This window comes from Pelophylax lessonae (assembly GCF_965119305.1).
Source record: "Pelophylax lessonae genome assembly, chromosome: 4".
Taxonomy (NCBI): Eukaryota; Metazoa; Chordata; class Amphibia; order Anura; family Ranidae; genus Pelophylax; species Pelophylax lessonae.
The window spans coordinates 430,402,471-430,418,798 of NC_138771.1; the positions used below are offsets into that span (position 1 = coordinate 430,402,471).

Consider the following 16,328-nt stretch of genomic DNA (forward strand, 5'->3'; position numbering starts at 1 on the left):
TTGCCAGCAGGGAGAGTAATGTACCGGGGCCATATACATGTAGGCAAACACATGCATGTGTATTTAAACTTTGGGGTGCACACCCCAATGCAATAGGCTGCGCACACCTATGGTATTGATTTTAGCAAATACAATTTAAAACAAGCCCTCATTTACCTGTGTAGCTGCAGCCCCTTTGGAGCAATTTATCTTCAAACGTTGCAGCAGAAGTGTCTTAGCTTTCACTTCCTCTAGAGACGCCCTGATCCCCCTTCCAGCAGTGGCCTGGCAGCCTGCCAGTCTTCTAATTGCTAATATAAACAAAGTACATATGTCGTAGCCCTCTCTTCTTCTAGGAGTGCCAAATTACTCTCTGTGCTGACCAGCTCCACCACCTCTAACATTTTTAATGTAGCTGCCAGGTAAGGAATGCATGCATTGAGTATAATTAAGTGAAAGTATGCTGACATCAAATTCAAGAAGGTGATGTACAGTAGCAGTCTCAGGCCTTTCAGATGTCTATACAAGGAAGGCTTTTACAGGATGTCATGGGCCCTACTTCCCCCCCTTCTTTTCCTCTCTTCTGCACCCCCAGTACTTTGCCATCTTCCCCAGCATGGGATTCTTCTCTCCCCCCTGGCTGCTCACTCCTTTGCCTGCCCCCCCCCCCCCCCCACTGTGCTGTCCCTCTCCCCTCCCCAGCAAGGTGCCTGAATGTCTGCTTCTCTGCCTTCATGCTCACTGTGGACAATGAACACATTCCTTGTGTGGGCTCAAATAGAGGGGGGCGGGGCTGGTTGCTGGGTTACTGGACGCCAGGCTGGGAGTTGCCTGGCCCACCTGCTGGGACACAAGTCCTAACATATTTAGCTGAGTGAGAGTCTCTCCTGTGTGTTGTTCATCTGTTTGGAAGACTGTGTGTGTCTCTGAGCTGTGGCCAGAGAACACGGAATCCCCTACTGGTTCCTGTGGGCCTCTTCAATCCTACAGCCAACCTGGAGTTTGGAATTACCTTGTCCTTTTCTACAATCTGGAGTGTGGATTAACCCTGGACCTTCCTTCTGGTGAGTGGATTAACCCTGGGCCTACCAGAACTCTGCCTGGACTTTGTCACTTCATTGTTTGCCCTGATCCGTGTGTGGCCCAATCCCTTGCTGGCCAGGACTTTGCCCGTTCTATCGGGAGCCCCCTGTTATGGACTACCCCTGCTATCTGGAACTCTGTCCTACCCACGTTGGGTCTGACCCTGGGCACCTTTGTTTGGCCCCTTTCTTTGTGAACATACCCGCTACCGTTCAATAAAAGGCTTTGTTGGCACTCCTGCTCTCCATGTGCGTTCTGTCTTACCTACACTTCCGTCACACAGGGAATTAACATTCATAAAATACATGAATCCATATATATTATTATATTATGGGAATATTTTTGTTGAAATAAATGGCTACAGGGTCTCTTTAAGTTGAACTTCAGAACACATTATATTATATTTATATATTATCATTCCACATGTGTGTCCTAGCTTAAACATACAGGTAAATTCAAGCACAATCCCCCAGGTAAATCATGACACATTCCCATCAGAAGGGTGACTATTGGAAAAAACAGCTGCTGAAGTACTACTTACTCACAAAAATATTAAACGTCCAATTTTATCAAGTTGTAATTTAAAACAATCCTTAAGGGCCAGTTTAAACCATAAATTGCACAGGAACACACTGTGCATTCCTGTGTGATTCACATGCAATCTTGTCACAGTGCAATTTCAGCCCATTCATTTGAATGCACGCATGGACTACCTTATTAAAGGCACAGCAACCAGGTTGCATAGTACTTCAGTACCATGCAATCCAGTCCGGGCATGCGCACTGTGTTTGTAACCTGAGTTTGGAATGTTGTTAAGTTACCGCTGACACCCCCTGCAGATCACAAGTGTAGTAAATTTTGATCTTGGTGAGGGAAATGTGCACCAAATGCAGGTTTCCCGAACCATGTTCTGGTGTGAATTGGTGCTGAATTATCTTTACATGAAACTATAGTATATACTTTACTTTATCTTGCTGTCACTCTCATATAATTTACTACAGTATACTGATTGGACAAATAAACAGCAAAAGCACATAAATGAGCTCATTACTGTGCTCTTCCTTTCTGTAGGCATGTTTAGTTTTAGGCTGATAAATCTGTGTAAATGATGCCCATATGATTAATAAGGTTATAGTGCAAAAAGGGTGGGAGAAATGAAAAAAAAAAACATGAGAATTGGCAATCTGCAAAAAAAAAAAATGGAGGACAGTGATCCATCCAAGTAAAATGAGTATAAATAACCAAAATCAAATGTAAAGTTTGCAAGCATGGGTACAAACTGTGCAAGTACAGTAGGCTACCTAGACGTGCTGCATGTCACAAACAACTTCACTGAGAATAAGGCAGGATGTCCCGGGACCAAACTGCTCTTGCTTGTCATAGGAACATGCATTCATTCCGTTTAAACCATCCCAACCCAAGTGATGAGTTGATTTCTCTGATCTACAAAAACGAGGACAGTAATCACACTAAGAGGAATGTGTAAAACTTTCAGAAAGTTCACACCAGTGAATATTTTCACTTACAGTGAAAACATTTATCTGGGGCAGTGTGTTCTCTGTGATGGTGGAATTTTATTACCAGTGTTATTACTGGGAATATTTTAGGATTTTATTTTGGAATAGGGGTATCCCATTTTCAAGTATTTTATAAATGTATATATATATTATTTATATAAATATATATTTTAAGAAATAATAAAAAAAAAATCACAGCTCTAATTGCTGTCTTCTTTCTTTCAACCTAGGGGATCCTGTGTAGTAGATTATATAAGCCTGATAGCAATATAAAATATATATTATAGTTTTATGTACAGATACTTTAAACATTTTTAAATTGGTACATAACATGATGTTAATTTCTTTCTTCCAACTTCAGTATCAAGAAAACAATGATCAATTCCAGCATTACCTGTCAGGAGTCAAAGTCACTTGTCAGCCCTCAAATTCCTTGCTAGGCATAATTGTCACTTAATAATAATAAAGGGGTGTTTCTGCGCTGAAAAGTGGATAATGCCATAAAAGGGTCCGTTCCTCATATTCAATAAACACTGCAAGCTCTTGTTGTCTACTTGTGTTTCTGAATTTCATGAGTATCCCTGGATTCTGTGAGGTTATTGTGAAACATCTCTTTGCTTGGTGAGGCTTTCTCATTAATTTGAGTAGCCATGGCGCTTTGGTAAGCTGCTTCCCTTACTTACACACTGTGGTGTCCCCATCTACACAAATCCCTGGGTGTCACAGAAAGGATTGCCATCACGTTAATTTCACTTTTTTACCACTATTTTGATTGCCTTTTGGGACTTTATTCACTATAATCTCTTCTGGCATTTTCCTTCTACCTGTTTGGTTGAAGATTCATTGTTATCATTTATTTTATGTTTTTTATTAGCGATACACTTTTTCTAACTATCATAATTGTCACTTGTCAGTGTCATTGTTTTATATTTACATATCATATTAGATGAAACTTTGTGATAATCATGAAGTAAATCTTTTTGCACTATTAATGATTATTGCACTAATAATATACAGGAAAAAAAATGGAATATAATAAAGCACAAGATTAGACACTCAAAGAATTTAAACATATTATTAAGCTCTTCTTAAAATTTCCACATTAAAAAAACTGTATAGCAATACATTTAGGACTTAAAAGTTATGTTTTTAATGCATAGTGTATCCTTATCTAAACATTATATTAGATTTGATAATTTAACTTTTTTTTCATTAAAACACAAATATAATCTTGATTATGGGCATCTGGTAATTGTGTCATCATAATAGAACTCTATGCATAATACAACATTTTTATTACTTTCCTTAAAACCAGAACGTGTAATTTGTTGTTAGATTTCCTTGCATTAAATTGTTATAAAAAATCAAAATATTGGCCAGAAGAGGGCAGGTTTGGCATGTGCTGTTTGCAGCTAGATCTATTCAGGCTAAGCCTGCACTCTCCTCCCCCTGGCTCAGTGATTCACCCTCCCTTCTTTCCTCACACACAAAGAGGAGCTGCTGTACAGTAAAGACAATGCCGTGGATATGTTTTTCTCTGGGTGGATTATTTTTTCAATATTAGGAAGAGAATTTGACAACTACAAGCATTGTGGATTACACAGGATCTATGTTCAATCAAACACCAAGGAAACATTGTAAGATATGGACATCAGAGACTGCTGTCTGTGTTGGAAATGGCAAGTAGCTTTCTCCCTTCTCCTTTGTAGCTGGGGCTGGGTCTCTGGGCAGCTTCGTTATTCTATTGTGGAGGAGTCTGATCCAGGGACATGGGTAGGAAATGTAGCTCAGGATCTGGGCATAAAACGTGCAGAGATTGCTCAGCGCAGATTACATTTATCATCTGAGAAATACCAAAAATATTTTACTGTAAATAAAGAAAATGGAGGCTTGATTATTAATGATAGGATTGATAGAGAGATCCTATGTGGGTCCAGTGTAAGCTGTGTGCTGCATTTAGAGTTGGTTGCTGAAAATCCTTTACAGCTTCTCAATCTAGACATAGAGATTCAGGATATTAATGATAATTCTCCCATATTTATGCTTGATAATGATGTTGTTGAAATTACTGAATTCTGGACAAGTCCTGGTGCTCAGTTTGCCTTAGAAATAGCAAACGATTTAGATGTTGGTGTTAATGGTGTTAGTCAGTACATATTAAACACAGATCCTTATTTCTCATTGTCTGTAAAGAATCGTAAGGATGGCACTCTTATCCCTGAGCTGATATTAGAGAAGGTGTTAGATAGAGAGGAGAAGCAAGAACATAATCTTATTCTCACTGCTATAGATGGAGGAGAACCTGCTAGATCAGGATCCTGTCATATCAGAATATTAGTGTTAGATATCAATGACAATCCACCGGTCTTTGATCAGCCAGTGTATAAAATCAAACTTAAGGAAAATCTCCCTTTAAATAGTATTGTATTGTCATTAAATGCAACAGATCTGGATGAAGGGGCAAATGGGGATATTCTGTATTATTTTGGCAGTCACACTTCAAAATCCGCAAGGCAGTTGTTTGATTTGAACCAGAATACTGGAGAAATCATTATCAAAGGATATGTGGATTATGAAGAGTTAAATTTTCATGAATTGTCAATAAAAGCAGAAGATAAAGGATTACCCAGACTGATAGGGAATTGTCTAGTTCAGATCGAAATTGAAGATGCCAATGATAATGCCCCAGAAATTTCCTTCTCATCTTTATTGAATGAAATTCCAGAAAATATACCACTAGGAACAACTGTAGGCATAATTAAAGTAAAAGATAGGGATTCAGGAAAAAATGGTGAAATACTATTGGATATGTCACCACAATTACCCTTTAGGATCAGCGCAGTTAAAAATCGTTTTTCACTTGTCACTGATGGGAACCTGGATAGAGAAAAAATAACCCAATACATTATTGAGCTGACAGCTACTGATTTAGGATCTCCAGCACTGTCTGCTAAGATGACTGTTATTCTCAGGGTTTCTGATGTTAATGATAACGCTCCGACATTTACACAATCTACCTACAATGCCTTCATTAAGGAAAACAGTGACCCAGGGACTCTGCTATGTACAGTGTCTGCTACTGATGAAGATGAGGGGGTTAACTCTGATCTGGTATATTCTATAGTTGAGACCCAGATAGATGGAACCTCTGTATCCTCTTTTGTTTATATCAGTTCTAATAATGGAGATATATTTGCTCAGCGTTCCTTTGACTATGAGCACATTCAGACTCTACAAATCACCATAAAAGTAGAAGATTCTGGATCTCCAAAGTTATTTTCTACTGTTCCTGTCTTTATATTCATATTGGATGCAAATGACAACTCCCCCACCCTACTGTATCCAGAACACTCTGAGGATCTCATTGTCCAAGAGAAGATCCCAAAATCTCCAAGTGCTGGATATCTGGTGACAAAGCTGACTGCAGTGGATCTGGACTCTGGTCACAATGCCTGGTTGGCCTTTAACGTCAATGACCTCAGCAGTTCTTCTCTCTTCCAAGTATCTAAACATACAGGAGAGGTCAGGACTGTACGAGGATTTCATGACTCAGAAAATACAGAGCAGCAACTAGTCATTTCTATCAGTGATCATGGGGATCCCCAATTATCTACCACTGTCACAGTACTTGTCATGATAGCAGATGAAATTGTAGTAGAAAGACCCGAATCTGGAGATTTCCACAGAAATTCCAAGCCACCATCAGATATGACTTTATATTTAATTGTTTCTCTTGTGGCTATCAGTTTGGTGTCCCTTGTAACATTCATTATATTGTTAGTGAGATGCCTGAGAAAGGAAAGTTATGGTTACAGCACTTGCTGCTATCTGAGTGGATCTGAATCTAAATCATACATGGATCAGTATCAGCCAGCTCTTTTCCTGAACACAGATGGAACCCTAAAATATATGGAGGTCAGGATGGTTCCTCCAGGAGTACAAGGACAATGTTACCAGACTAATGTGCCCCCAGCCCCACAACAGCGGGATTCAGCTTTTCTGCAGTCTCTGGATTTTCCCCAGTTACGGGAACTAGTTAAAGACAATGATAGCACATCCGATACAAGCTGTCTGAATGATCCCAGCAAGGTGAGTTGTTTTTTAAACCTATAGATTAATTGAAATGCATTCTCAGGATCTTTGACAATGAACAGGTTTTGCTAAGGACACTGATATCTTACGAAAGGCACGCTGTTTGATGGATCCAAACAAAATACATTATTTTTAAAAATAGATAATTTCTTATGTACTAAAATACTGAATGTAAAATTCTTTACTCTTTTTTTTATAGTTGCTCTTGTTGTACTTGTAACTGACTGATCTATAAAACACAGAGAGCACAGCTCAGCTCTGCCCCTGCTCCCTCTTCACTGGCTGTGATTGTCAGCAGCGGGAGCCAAAGGCTACTTCTGCTACATCTCAGCCAATGAGGAGGGAGAAACCTGGAAGAGCCCCGACTCTCGTACACATTTCTGGATTGGGAATGGGCTAAGGTGAGTATAAGTGGGAGGGGGGGGGGGGGGGTGGGAGGGGCACTGCACACTGAAAACAACATCAGCCTTAAAAACCACTTTAACATGGCGTAGATAATTAGAGTGAATCGTCTAATGATTTATTGTTTCTTTTAGTAGATCAGCTCAGTGGTAAAAGCTGTTTGAGACAGTGGGGATCAGATGTTTTAACACTTCTTTTCGCCTGGGCAAAGTTAAAAAAAACAAAACATATTTGTTACATCTTTGTAATACATTCATATTTCTCATGAATGGAGAAAACACCTGTTTATCCTTCCAGACTGATAAACCATGGGGACATGTACGTGCATTGCAAAGATATACTGAATGTGTTGTTTTTTTTTTTTTTTATTATTTGTGAGACAAAGACTTTAAGCAACCAGAAATTGTCCCTGTAAATTTAATTTCTAGCAAGTGCGCATGTGTATGATTGATTACTTGGGGGAAAGTTTGATTGAAACATTAAGGATAACATACCTGCAATCTTCCAATGGTTTTTTACTGAAACATCTTATTTGAACCCTCCTAATAGAGACCTCCGAATACCTATCATAATACTTTTCACTAATCAAAGAGTCCATTGGAGTTCATGAAAGACACTTTTAGGCTGATTTACTGAAAAATGTGAGTCTGCTCACACAATAAGTTTTACTTCAATAACATGGGAAAAGAAAATCCCCGTTTACTTATTTCATCTGCACATGACTGGATAATTGAAGTAGTCACACAATTTATATTCCATTAGTAAATCAGAATCTTTAGGTAAGCATTGACGTTGCTCATACTGCTGCTTACATTTTCCAGCAGTCACCTGAATATGCTTTTTTTTTTTTATGAATCAGTAAATGCAAGGTGCATTTAATGCCAACATGCTGCCTGGATACCTGCCCCCTAATACTGTATGTGTAGTGTATCATGTGTCACTAACAATGTGAACTTACCACTGGCATGTTTCCTATATTTATATATATATATATATGGTTATAGTTTCAACAATGCATTTAGTTAGAGAGGTTATAATATGTTGACTATGATCATTTAGTAATTTTGTTCTTTGCATTGGTGGTATATGCTTTATGTTCTATTTTTTTTATGAACAAAGGAAACATGTTATTTTTTTATACGTTTTGTAAAAGAATTTATTTTTCTACTACAGTTTGTGGGGGAATTTGTAAGTATTTCTATCATGCAACATAATAGAACACTTATTCCAATTTTTCTTACACTTTAAAGAAAAATATATGTGCTTACATTGCATCGTGTTTAAAAATGAGATTTAAATGCTCATGTCATTTATGGACAAGTGTAGAGGTTTTTTTTAGAGTCTGATATACCCTAGCAGAAATCTTACACAGAATCAGCAAGTGTATTATCTTCCAATCAAATTAAAAGAAATTAAAAAAGTAAACATTATATATATATATATATATATATATATATATGCAGTATACAGAGTAGGCAACTAATGATGGCCCTTACATGGAACCAACCAGATTATCCACAAGGCAACCCAGGCAGGAGCCTAGGGCCCAGGGCCCAGTGAATTTTCAGGTAGCCAGATACAACCTTAATTGTCCTACAGTAAACCAGATATCAGTCAGGGCTATGTTATACTTTAATCCTGTGCTGTCCTTAGGTATACAGGTTTTGCTTCCTTTTTATTAGTGCTATATAGTTATTGTGGTTGTATGTTTAGTCTAGCTGAAAACAGTAGGTTCTTAATATTTATTTAACATCCCAATTTCTCTGCAATTGTTTCATATATAATATAATCTGTACTCTCACAATCCAAACATATGTGTGTAATGTTTTAAACCAACATCTTAAAATGTTACTAACATGTACAACAATAATAAAAACATAAAAAAATAAATGAGCATTTAAGCCCCAGCTGCTGTGATATAAATAGTGCAAATATGGCAAAGATTGTGAAAATTTTGCAGTACTATCTTTGTTCACCAATTTACACAAATTCCTATAAATGTGTACATCCAATCATAAATTATAAACATACACAGTGAATGATACAAGAAAAAATAAATGTAAAGTCCACCAAATAACACAGTGCACATTCAAATAATGCTCTGTGTGTCACTGCTGACTCCAGAAACTCCATCTTCTTATCTGTAAACCTTTATATATATGTTATGGTCCCTGCGCTATCGTGGATTCTGCTTATTACCTTAATGCTGCACCACGAGAACTGGTACTATAAAACAGTTGTGAATATTAAATGGGTGGGGGGTTGTGGTGCGCCTCAAAGGTGTGCAAAAAATCATTTTAAGGTGCTTGTGTATAAATAAATATTAAATAAATTATTTCAGATGTATATAAATTATCTATTTCTGTAGTATCTATGACTATCTTTTGTGGTTCATTTATATAGATATTATATCCAATACAGTTAAGTAGTTTTATTGCTGTGCTTCTTTTTAGTGGTGTATAAAAAAGTGCCCCGTGCTTGGTAAAAAATGTATTATTCTTTTCACCAAGCACGGGGCACTTTTTTATACACCACTTAAAAGAAGCACAGCAATAAAACTACTTAACTGTATTGGATATAATATCTACATACAGTAAATGAACCATAAAAGATAGTCAGAGATACTACAGAAATAGATAATTTATATACATCTGAAATAATTTATTTAATATTTATTTATACACGAGCACCTTAAAACGATTTTTTGCACACCTTTGAGGCGCACCACAACCCCCCACCCATGTAAACCTTTATATACTTTAATAGAGGCAAAACCTTGCAATAGGAACACTTGCTCCAACGACAACTGTCTACTAGGGCACTTCCCTCTCTTTGGAGAGAGTTTCTCTCACATCCACTTATGCCTGACGGAGAAAAGATGAAAGGAAATCTCCCCAAATAGGTTTTACCTTTTTGTTTTACTATAAACAAAGTAATAAAAAGAATAGTTGGCTTTGATTACACTTTACCGTTGTGACTCAAGCCACTCACCAGAAAGATATGACATCTGTAAAATCAGCAGCTCCAATAAACTTGGTGTACTGTTGTATACTTTTTCTTAATTTATTCCTGTAATCAGCCAGGTAAGGATTCTGATACCCATCATATTATTTGCATTGCAATACCAATTCCAATAGAGTGATATCACCAACTCTTGGGAAACTAAGGTGCATTAATACTGTTACTGTACCCAATGGTCCCAGGAATTTCATCTCCATTATAGTGTCTGCAATAACGTACAAGTCAAGTTTTAGGCATTTTTGATGATTTTGTGTTTAAGGCCTGTGTTCTCCTAAAGGGATGTAAACATTGCACTTTTCTTAAAAAGAGCACAGAAATTTGCTCACCTGGTTCCAATGACAGAAAACCCTATAATTTAAAAATTGGTTGGAGAAAAGACAGGGCAAAACCAACACCTGCTTCTTCGGAACAGAGAAGATTATGAATCTGCGGAGACATGAAAGTGGGGGGTTTCATGGCGCACTTCTAATATCCCAAGATGGTACAAGGAATGTGGGTTGATGGGAGGGGGGGGGGTTATGGGGCTGCGTGGGGGGGGGAACAAAGTTTGGTACTGTAGGGAAGCTATAGTCCGCGGCAGCCGGCTGAAGCGTGGAGAAGCCCTGAGAGATGCAAGAAAGGAGAGAGCGGCGCCAGCTTAGTATAGTAAAGGTTTATTTAACACTGTTAAAATTGGTGACTCACTGTCCGAGGTTGGGTGAGACCGGTACACAAAGACTGTTAGGGTCATCCATCTTCCTCTTCCAGGATAGTGGTCATAGGAGAAGGTGGTGAGGTTCCAGAGGTATAGCCGAGCTGCTGTGGGGCTGCTAGTTGTCACTGGCCGCGGCGGAGCATGCACAACAGGGCTCCGGCTGCCGACTTCTGATCCCTGATGACATCACTTCCTGGCAGGAGAAAAATAGGGGTTGCACGCGTTCGGAGCATCCGTGCTCCTTCGTCAGGCATTCGTCAGATGCCTGACGAAGGAGCACGGATGCTCCGAACGCGTGCAACCCCTATTTTTCTCCTGCCAGGAAGTGATGTCATCAGGGATCAGAAGTCGGCAGCCGGAGCCCTGTTGTGCATGCTCCGCCGCGGCCAGTGACAACTAGCAGCCCCACAGCGGCTCGGCTATACCTCTGGAACCTCACCACCTTCTCCTATGACCACTATCCTGGAAGAGGAGGATGGATGACCCTAACAGTCTTTGTGTACCGGTCTCACCCAACCTCGGACAGTGAGTCACCAATTTTAACAGTGTTAAATAAACCTGTACTATACTAAGCTGGCGCCGCTCTCTCCTTTCTTGATTATGAATCTGCAACAGAGGTTGCTTAAATCCTTCCGATGTGTATAGATCACAGAGAGGGGATTCTTTTTACTCAACAAAATTGGTGAAATCCTAATAATAAATACATAAATAAATAAATAAAAAGAAGCTATGTATTGTATGTAGGGGTTGCTTTTAAGTTTTTGCTTTTCCCCTAACCTTCACCAGATAAAATTGTATTAACTGAAAGCTATACAACTTTCACTTTTTTTTCCTACATTTTTTGTTTTGCCAGATTTAATGGAAATAATGTTTATCTCAAGTAATAGTAAGATGTCTGCGTTGTTTATTATAATTCAAAAATATTATTTATCTAGCTCAGTTAAAAAAAAAAAAATGAGTTTGTGTTTTTGGTATTCTTCTAAACAATTCTTTTTAGCTGGGATAATAATAATCTTGCTTAGGATGAAATTAAATGCAATGACCAGAAGAGGGCAGGCTTGCCATCCATTTGATCACAGCAGTTACAACACAGAAACGTCTATAGCTAGCTCTGCACTCTCCTCCCCCTGGCTCAGTGATTCTCCCTCCCTTCTTTTCCCTCAAGCACAAAGAAGAGCTGCTGCTGTGCTCATAAGAGAATCCCATGGATTTTTTTTTATTCATGGATAGATCATTACTTAGGTCTGGAAAGCCAAATCTGTAAACTTCATGCATTTTGGATTACAAAGGATCTATGGTGCAACATATATCAAGGACCTATCTTAAGATATGGACATCAGAAACTGCTGTCTGTGTTGGAAATGGCAAGTAGCTTTCTCCCTTCTCCTTTGTAGCTGGGGCTGGGTCTCTGGGCAGCTTCGTTATTCTATTGTGGAGGAGTCTGATCCAGGGACATGGATAGGAAATGTAGCTCAGGATCTGGGAATAAAACGTGCAGAGATTGCTCAGCGCAGATTGCATTTATCATCTGAGAAATACCAAAATTATTTTACTGTAAATAAGGAAAATGGAGGCTTGACTGTTAAAGACAGAAATGATAGAGAGATCCTTTGTGGATCCAGTGTGAGCTGTGTGCTGAATTTAGAGGTGGTTGCTGAAAATCCCATAGAGCTTTTCAATTTAGAAATAGAAATTCAGGATGTTAATGATAATTCACCCACTTTTCTAATTAATCAACATAATATTGAGATCACAGAAATATTTGCAAGTCCAGGTGCTAGATTTGCCTTGGAGATTGCAGAAGATCTAGATGTAGGTGTTAATGGTGTAAGTCAGTATATATTAAGCAAAGATCCCTTTTTCTCATTATCTGTGAAGAATCGTGTAGATGGAACTCTCATCCCTCAGCTAATATTAGAGAAGGTGTTGGATAGGGAAGAAAAACAACAACACAATCTTATTCTTACTGCTATAGATGGTGGAGAACCAGCTAGATCTGGATCCTGTCATATCACAATTACAGTGCTAGATATTAATGATAATCCACCGATGTTTGAGCAATCGAGTTATAAAATTACCATAAAGGAAAATCTCCCATTAAATACTGTTATATTAAAATTAAATGCCACAGATCTGGATGAGGGTGCAAATGCAGAAATTGAATATTCTTTTGATAGCCACACATCTAAATCTGCAAGGAAACTATTTGTTTTAAATAGTCAGAATGGAGAAATTTATGTTAACGGATCTGTGGATTATGAAGAAATAGTTTTTCATGAATTATCTGTCAAAGCTGTAGACAAAGGACTTCCTAAATTAGAAGGTGACTGTGTGGTACATATAAAAATAGAAGATGTAAATGACAACTATCCTGAAATTGTATTTGCGTCAGTGATACCTGAGATTCCAGAAAATGCACCTACTGGAACTGTTGTGGGATTTATTAATGTGCAAGACAAAGATTCTGGGAAAAATGGAGAGATTAAAATGGATCTGTCCCCCACCATGCCATTTAAAATTAGAACTAATAAAAATCGTTATTTGTTGGTCACTGATGGCAGTCTGGATAGAGAAAATATTTCCCAATATACTGTTGAGCTGACAGCTTCTGATTTAGGGTCTCCATCTCTGTCTAGTAAGACAACTGTCATTCTCAGAGTTTCTGATGTTAATGATAATGCACCAACATTTACACAATCTACCTATAATGCCTTCATTAATGAAAACAGTAACCCAGGGACACTACTATGCACTGTAGCTGCTCTTGATACAGATGAGGGAGTTAATTCTGATCTGGTTTACTCTATAGTGGAAAGTGAGATTGATGGCTTCTCTTTATCTTCTTTTGTTTACATTAATTCTAATAATGGTGATATATATGCTCAGCGTTCCTTTGACTATGAGCACATTCAGACTCTACAAATCACAATAAAAGTAGAAGATTCTGGATCTCCAAAGTTATTTTCTACTGCCCCTGTCTTTATATTCATATTGGATGCAAATGACAACTCCCCCACCTTGCTGTATCCGGAACACTCTGAAGATCTTATTGTCCAAGAGAGGATCCCGAAATCTACAAGTGCTGGATATCTGGTGACAAAATTGACAGCAGTGGATCTGGACTCTGGTCACAATGCCTGGCTGGCCTTTAACCTAATTGACCCTGCTAGTCCTTCACTATTCCAGGTGTCTAAACATACAGGAGAAGTCAGGACTGTGCAAGGATATCAGGAAATAGAAAATACAGAGCAGCAAATTGTCATCTCTATTAATGATCATGGGGACCCGCCATTATCTACAACTGTTACAGTACTTGTTAGTATAGCAGATGATATTGTAGTAGAGAAGCCCAGATCCGGGGATTTTCTCACAAACTCCAAACCAACATCGGATATGACTTTATATTTAATTGTTTCTCTTGTGGCTATCAGTTTGGTTTCCCTTGTGACATTCATTATATTATTGGTGAAATGTCTGAGGAGGGAAAGTTATGGTTATAGTAGTAGCTGCTGTTATCTTAGTGGATCTGAATCTAAATCATACATGGATCAGTATCAGCCGGCTCTTTTCCTGAACACAGATGGAACCCTAAAGTACATGGAAGTCAGGATGGTTCCTCCAGGGGGACAAGGACAATGTTACCAAACAAATGTGCCCCTTCCCCCACAACAGAGGGATTCTGCTTTTCTACATTTTCTGGATTTTCCTCAGCTACGGGAACTAGTTAAAGACAACGATAGCACATCAGATTCAAGTTGCCTAAATGGCCCAAGCAAGGTGAGTTAGAAGTCCAGTCTACTGTGATTTACCCTGCAAATATTTATTTAGAAAATGGCAAGCTTTACATTTTATTGATTTTCTACTTTTCATGGATGAATTAGTAAAGGAGGGTGCTTAAATAGTGCTTTAATAGAACTTCTTAAATAGTTCAGTATGAGAGTTTACATTTCTATTGTATGCTTTCCCTTTTTTAAGGTATTCCTGTTTAAAACAAACATGTCAAGAACTACATTATTAAAGAAGTGCCTTGTTGTAAGATATCAGCTACTACCTACTGCCTGTAGACATTACCAGCATGTTTCAGTGACACACAAGCATGTTCTCAGAACTTCATACTGCATAAACCACTTCATACAATTAGCAAGACCCCTACTGCTTTGCACCAAACAATGTGGTGACCTACGGAGAGGTCCCTCCCTGCATGTGAGTCTGTGTGGGGGTATAAAGAGTCCATGATTACAAAAAAATGTTGGATACTTTTAGATCATGCTGGTGCTCCACAGAGGCTCACTGATAGCTCTTACAGGTATACGATGGTGTTAACCCATGGGGTTGATTTTATAAACCTTAACTTGTGGCAGGTTTGCGAAAGATACTCTTTTTTTGCATAAAATGAAAAAAAAATATTTTAAGGTGGAATTATTAGTTTATTTTTAGTACAGTGCTAATATTCATTATTTGATCATTCATGGAACAGGGAGTTTACAACACTACAAAACCAAAAATTGGCAACATAGGGGTATTGAATTATTATTTTTTTTTCACTTAAATAGAGCTTTCTTTTGGTGGTATTTAATCACTGCTGCATTTTTTATTTTTTACTAAAAAAAAGAAGAAAAAGACCGAAAATTTTGAAAAAAAAGTTTTTCCCATTTTTTGTTAGTAAATTTTGTAAATAAGTAATTTTTCTCCTTCACTGGTGTGCGCTGATGTGGCGGCACTGATGGGCACTGATAGGCTGAACTAACAGGCACTAATGAGGTGGCAATTATGGGCACTGATGAGGCAGCACTGAAGGGCATTGATTAGGTGGCAATGATGAGGAGGCACTAATATGCCACACGGATGGGCATTGATAGGTGGCACTGATATGCGGCACTGATAAGCACTGATAGGAGGCACTGATTGTCACTGATAGGCAGCACTGGTGGGTTGCACTGATGAGTACTGATAGGCGGCATTGATGGGCACTGATGGGTGGCGCTGATGGGCAGCACTAATGAGCAGGCACTGATGGGCACTGACTGGCATCACAAATGGGCACTGATTGGGATCAATGATGGGCATGGATTGTGGTCACTGATGGGCACTGGTTGGTGTCACTGATGTGAACTGATAGGTGTCACTGATGGGCACTGCTGGGGCTTTACTGTAATCAGGGCACTAATTACCTGTCCTTGTCATCCCTTTGAGGAGATGCCGCTGATCAGCTCACCTCGCCACACACTGTGACAGTGTGAGGCGAGGAGCGCCGATAAATGGCACTTCCGCGTTTACATGTGACCAGCTGTAATTAGACACGGTCAATCACATGGGTAAAGAGTCACGTCATCAGCTCTTTATCGAGATCGGGGTCGCGCCATGTCCTAGGAGCATGTCATGGCCACAATTGCCACGCTGCGTGCCCCCCATGGGCACGTGAGAGTGGCTGTTCTGGGGGGTCGTCATATTATGTTGTCCCAAAATGAGAGCCACACCACTCCACCATCATTTAATATTAGCTATCAATCAGTTAATATTACTTCCCTGGCTGTCATGCT

General features: G+C 38.8%; 1 protein-coding gene across 18 annotated transcripts in view; it reads left to right on the forward strand.

Moving 5' to 3' along the window:
* Window positions 1-16,328, forward strand: part of LOC309553369 (protocadherin gamma-C5-like) — a 764,755-nt gene that overhangs the window by 486,130 nt on the left and 262,297 nt on the right. The window contains exon 1 of one of the 18 annotated variants that reach the window (XM_082254492.1): window positions 4,199-6,668. The exons of 16 other annotated variants lie outside the window; for them this stretch is intronic. In XM_082254492.1, the coding sequence (XP_082110618.1) occupies window positions 4,224-6,668 (2,445 nt within the window). In that variant the 5' untranslated portion in view covers window positions 4,199-4,223. Of the gene's footprint in view, window positions 1-4,198; window positions 6,669-16,328 lie in introns of those variants that run through there. One more of the 18 variants, XM_082254531.1, reaches the window with a different exon arrangement.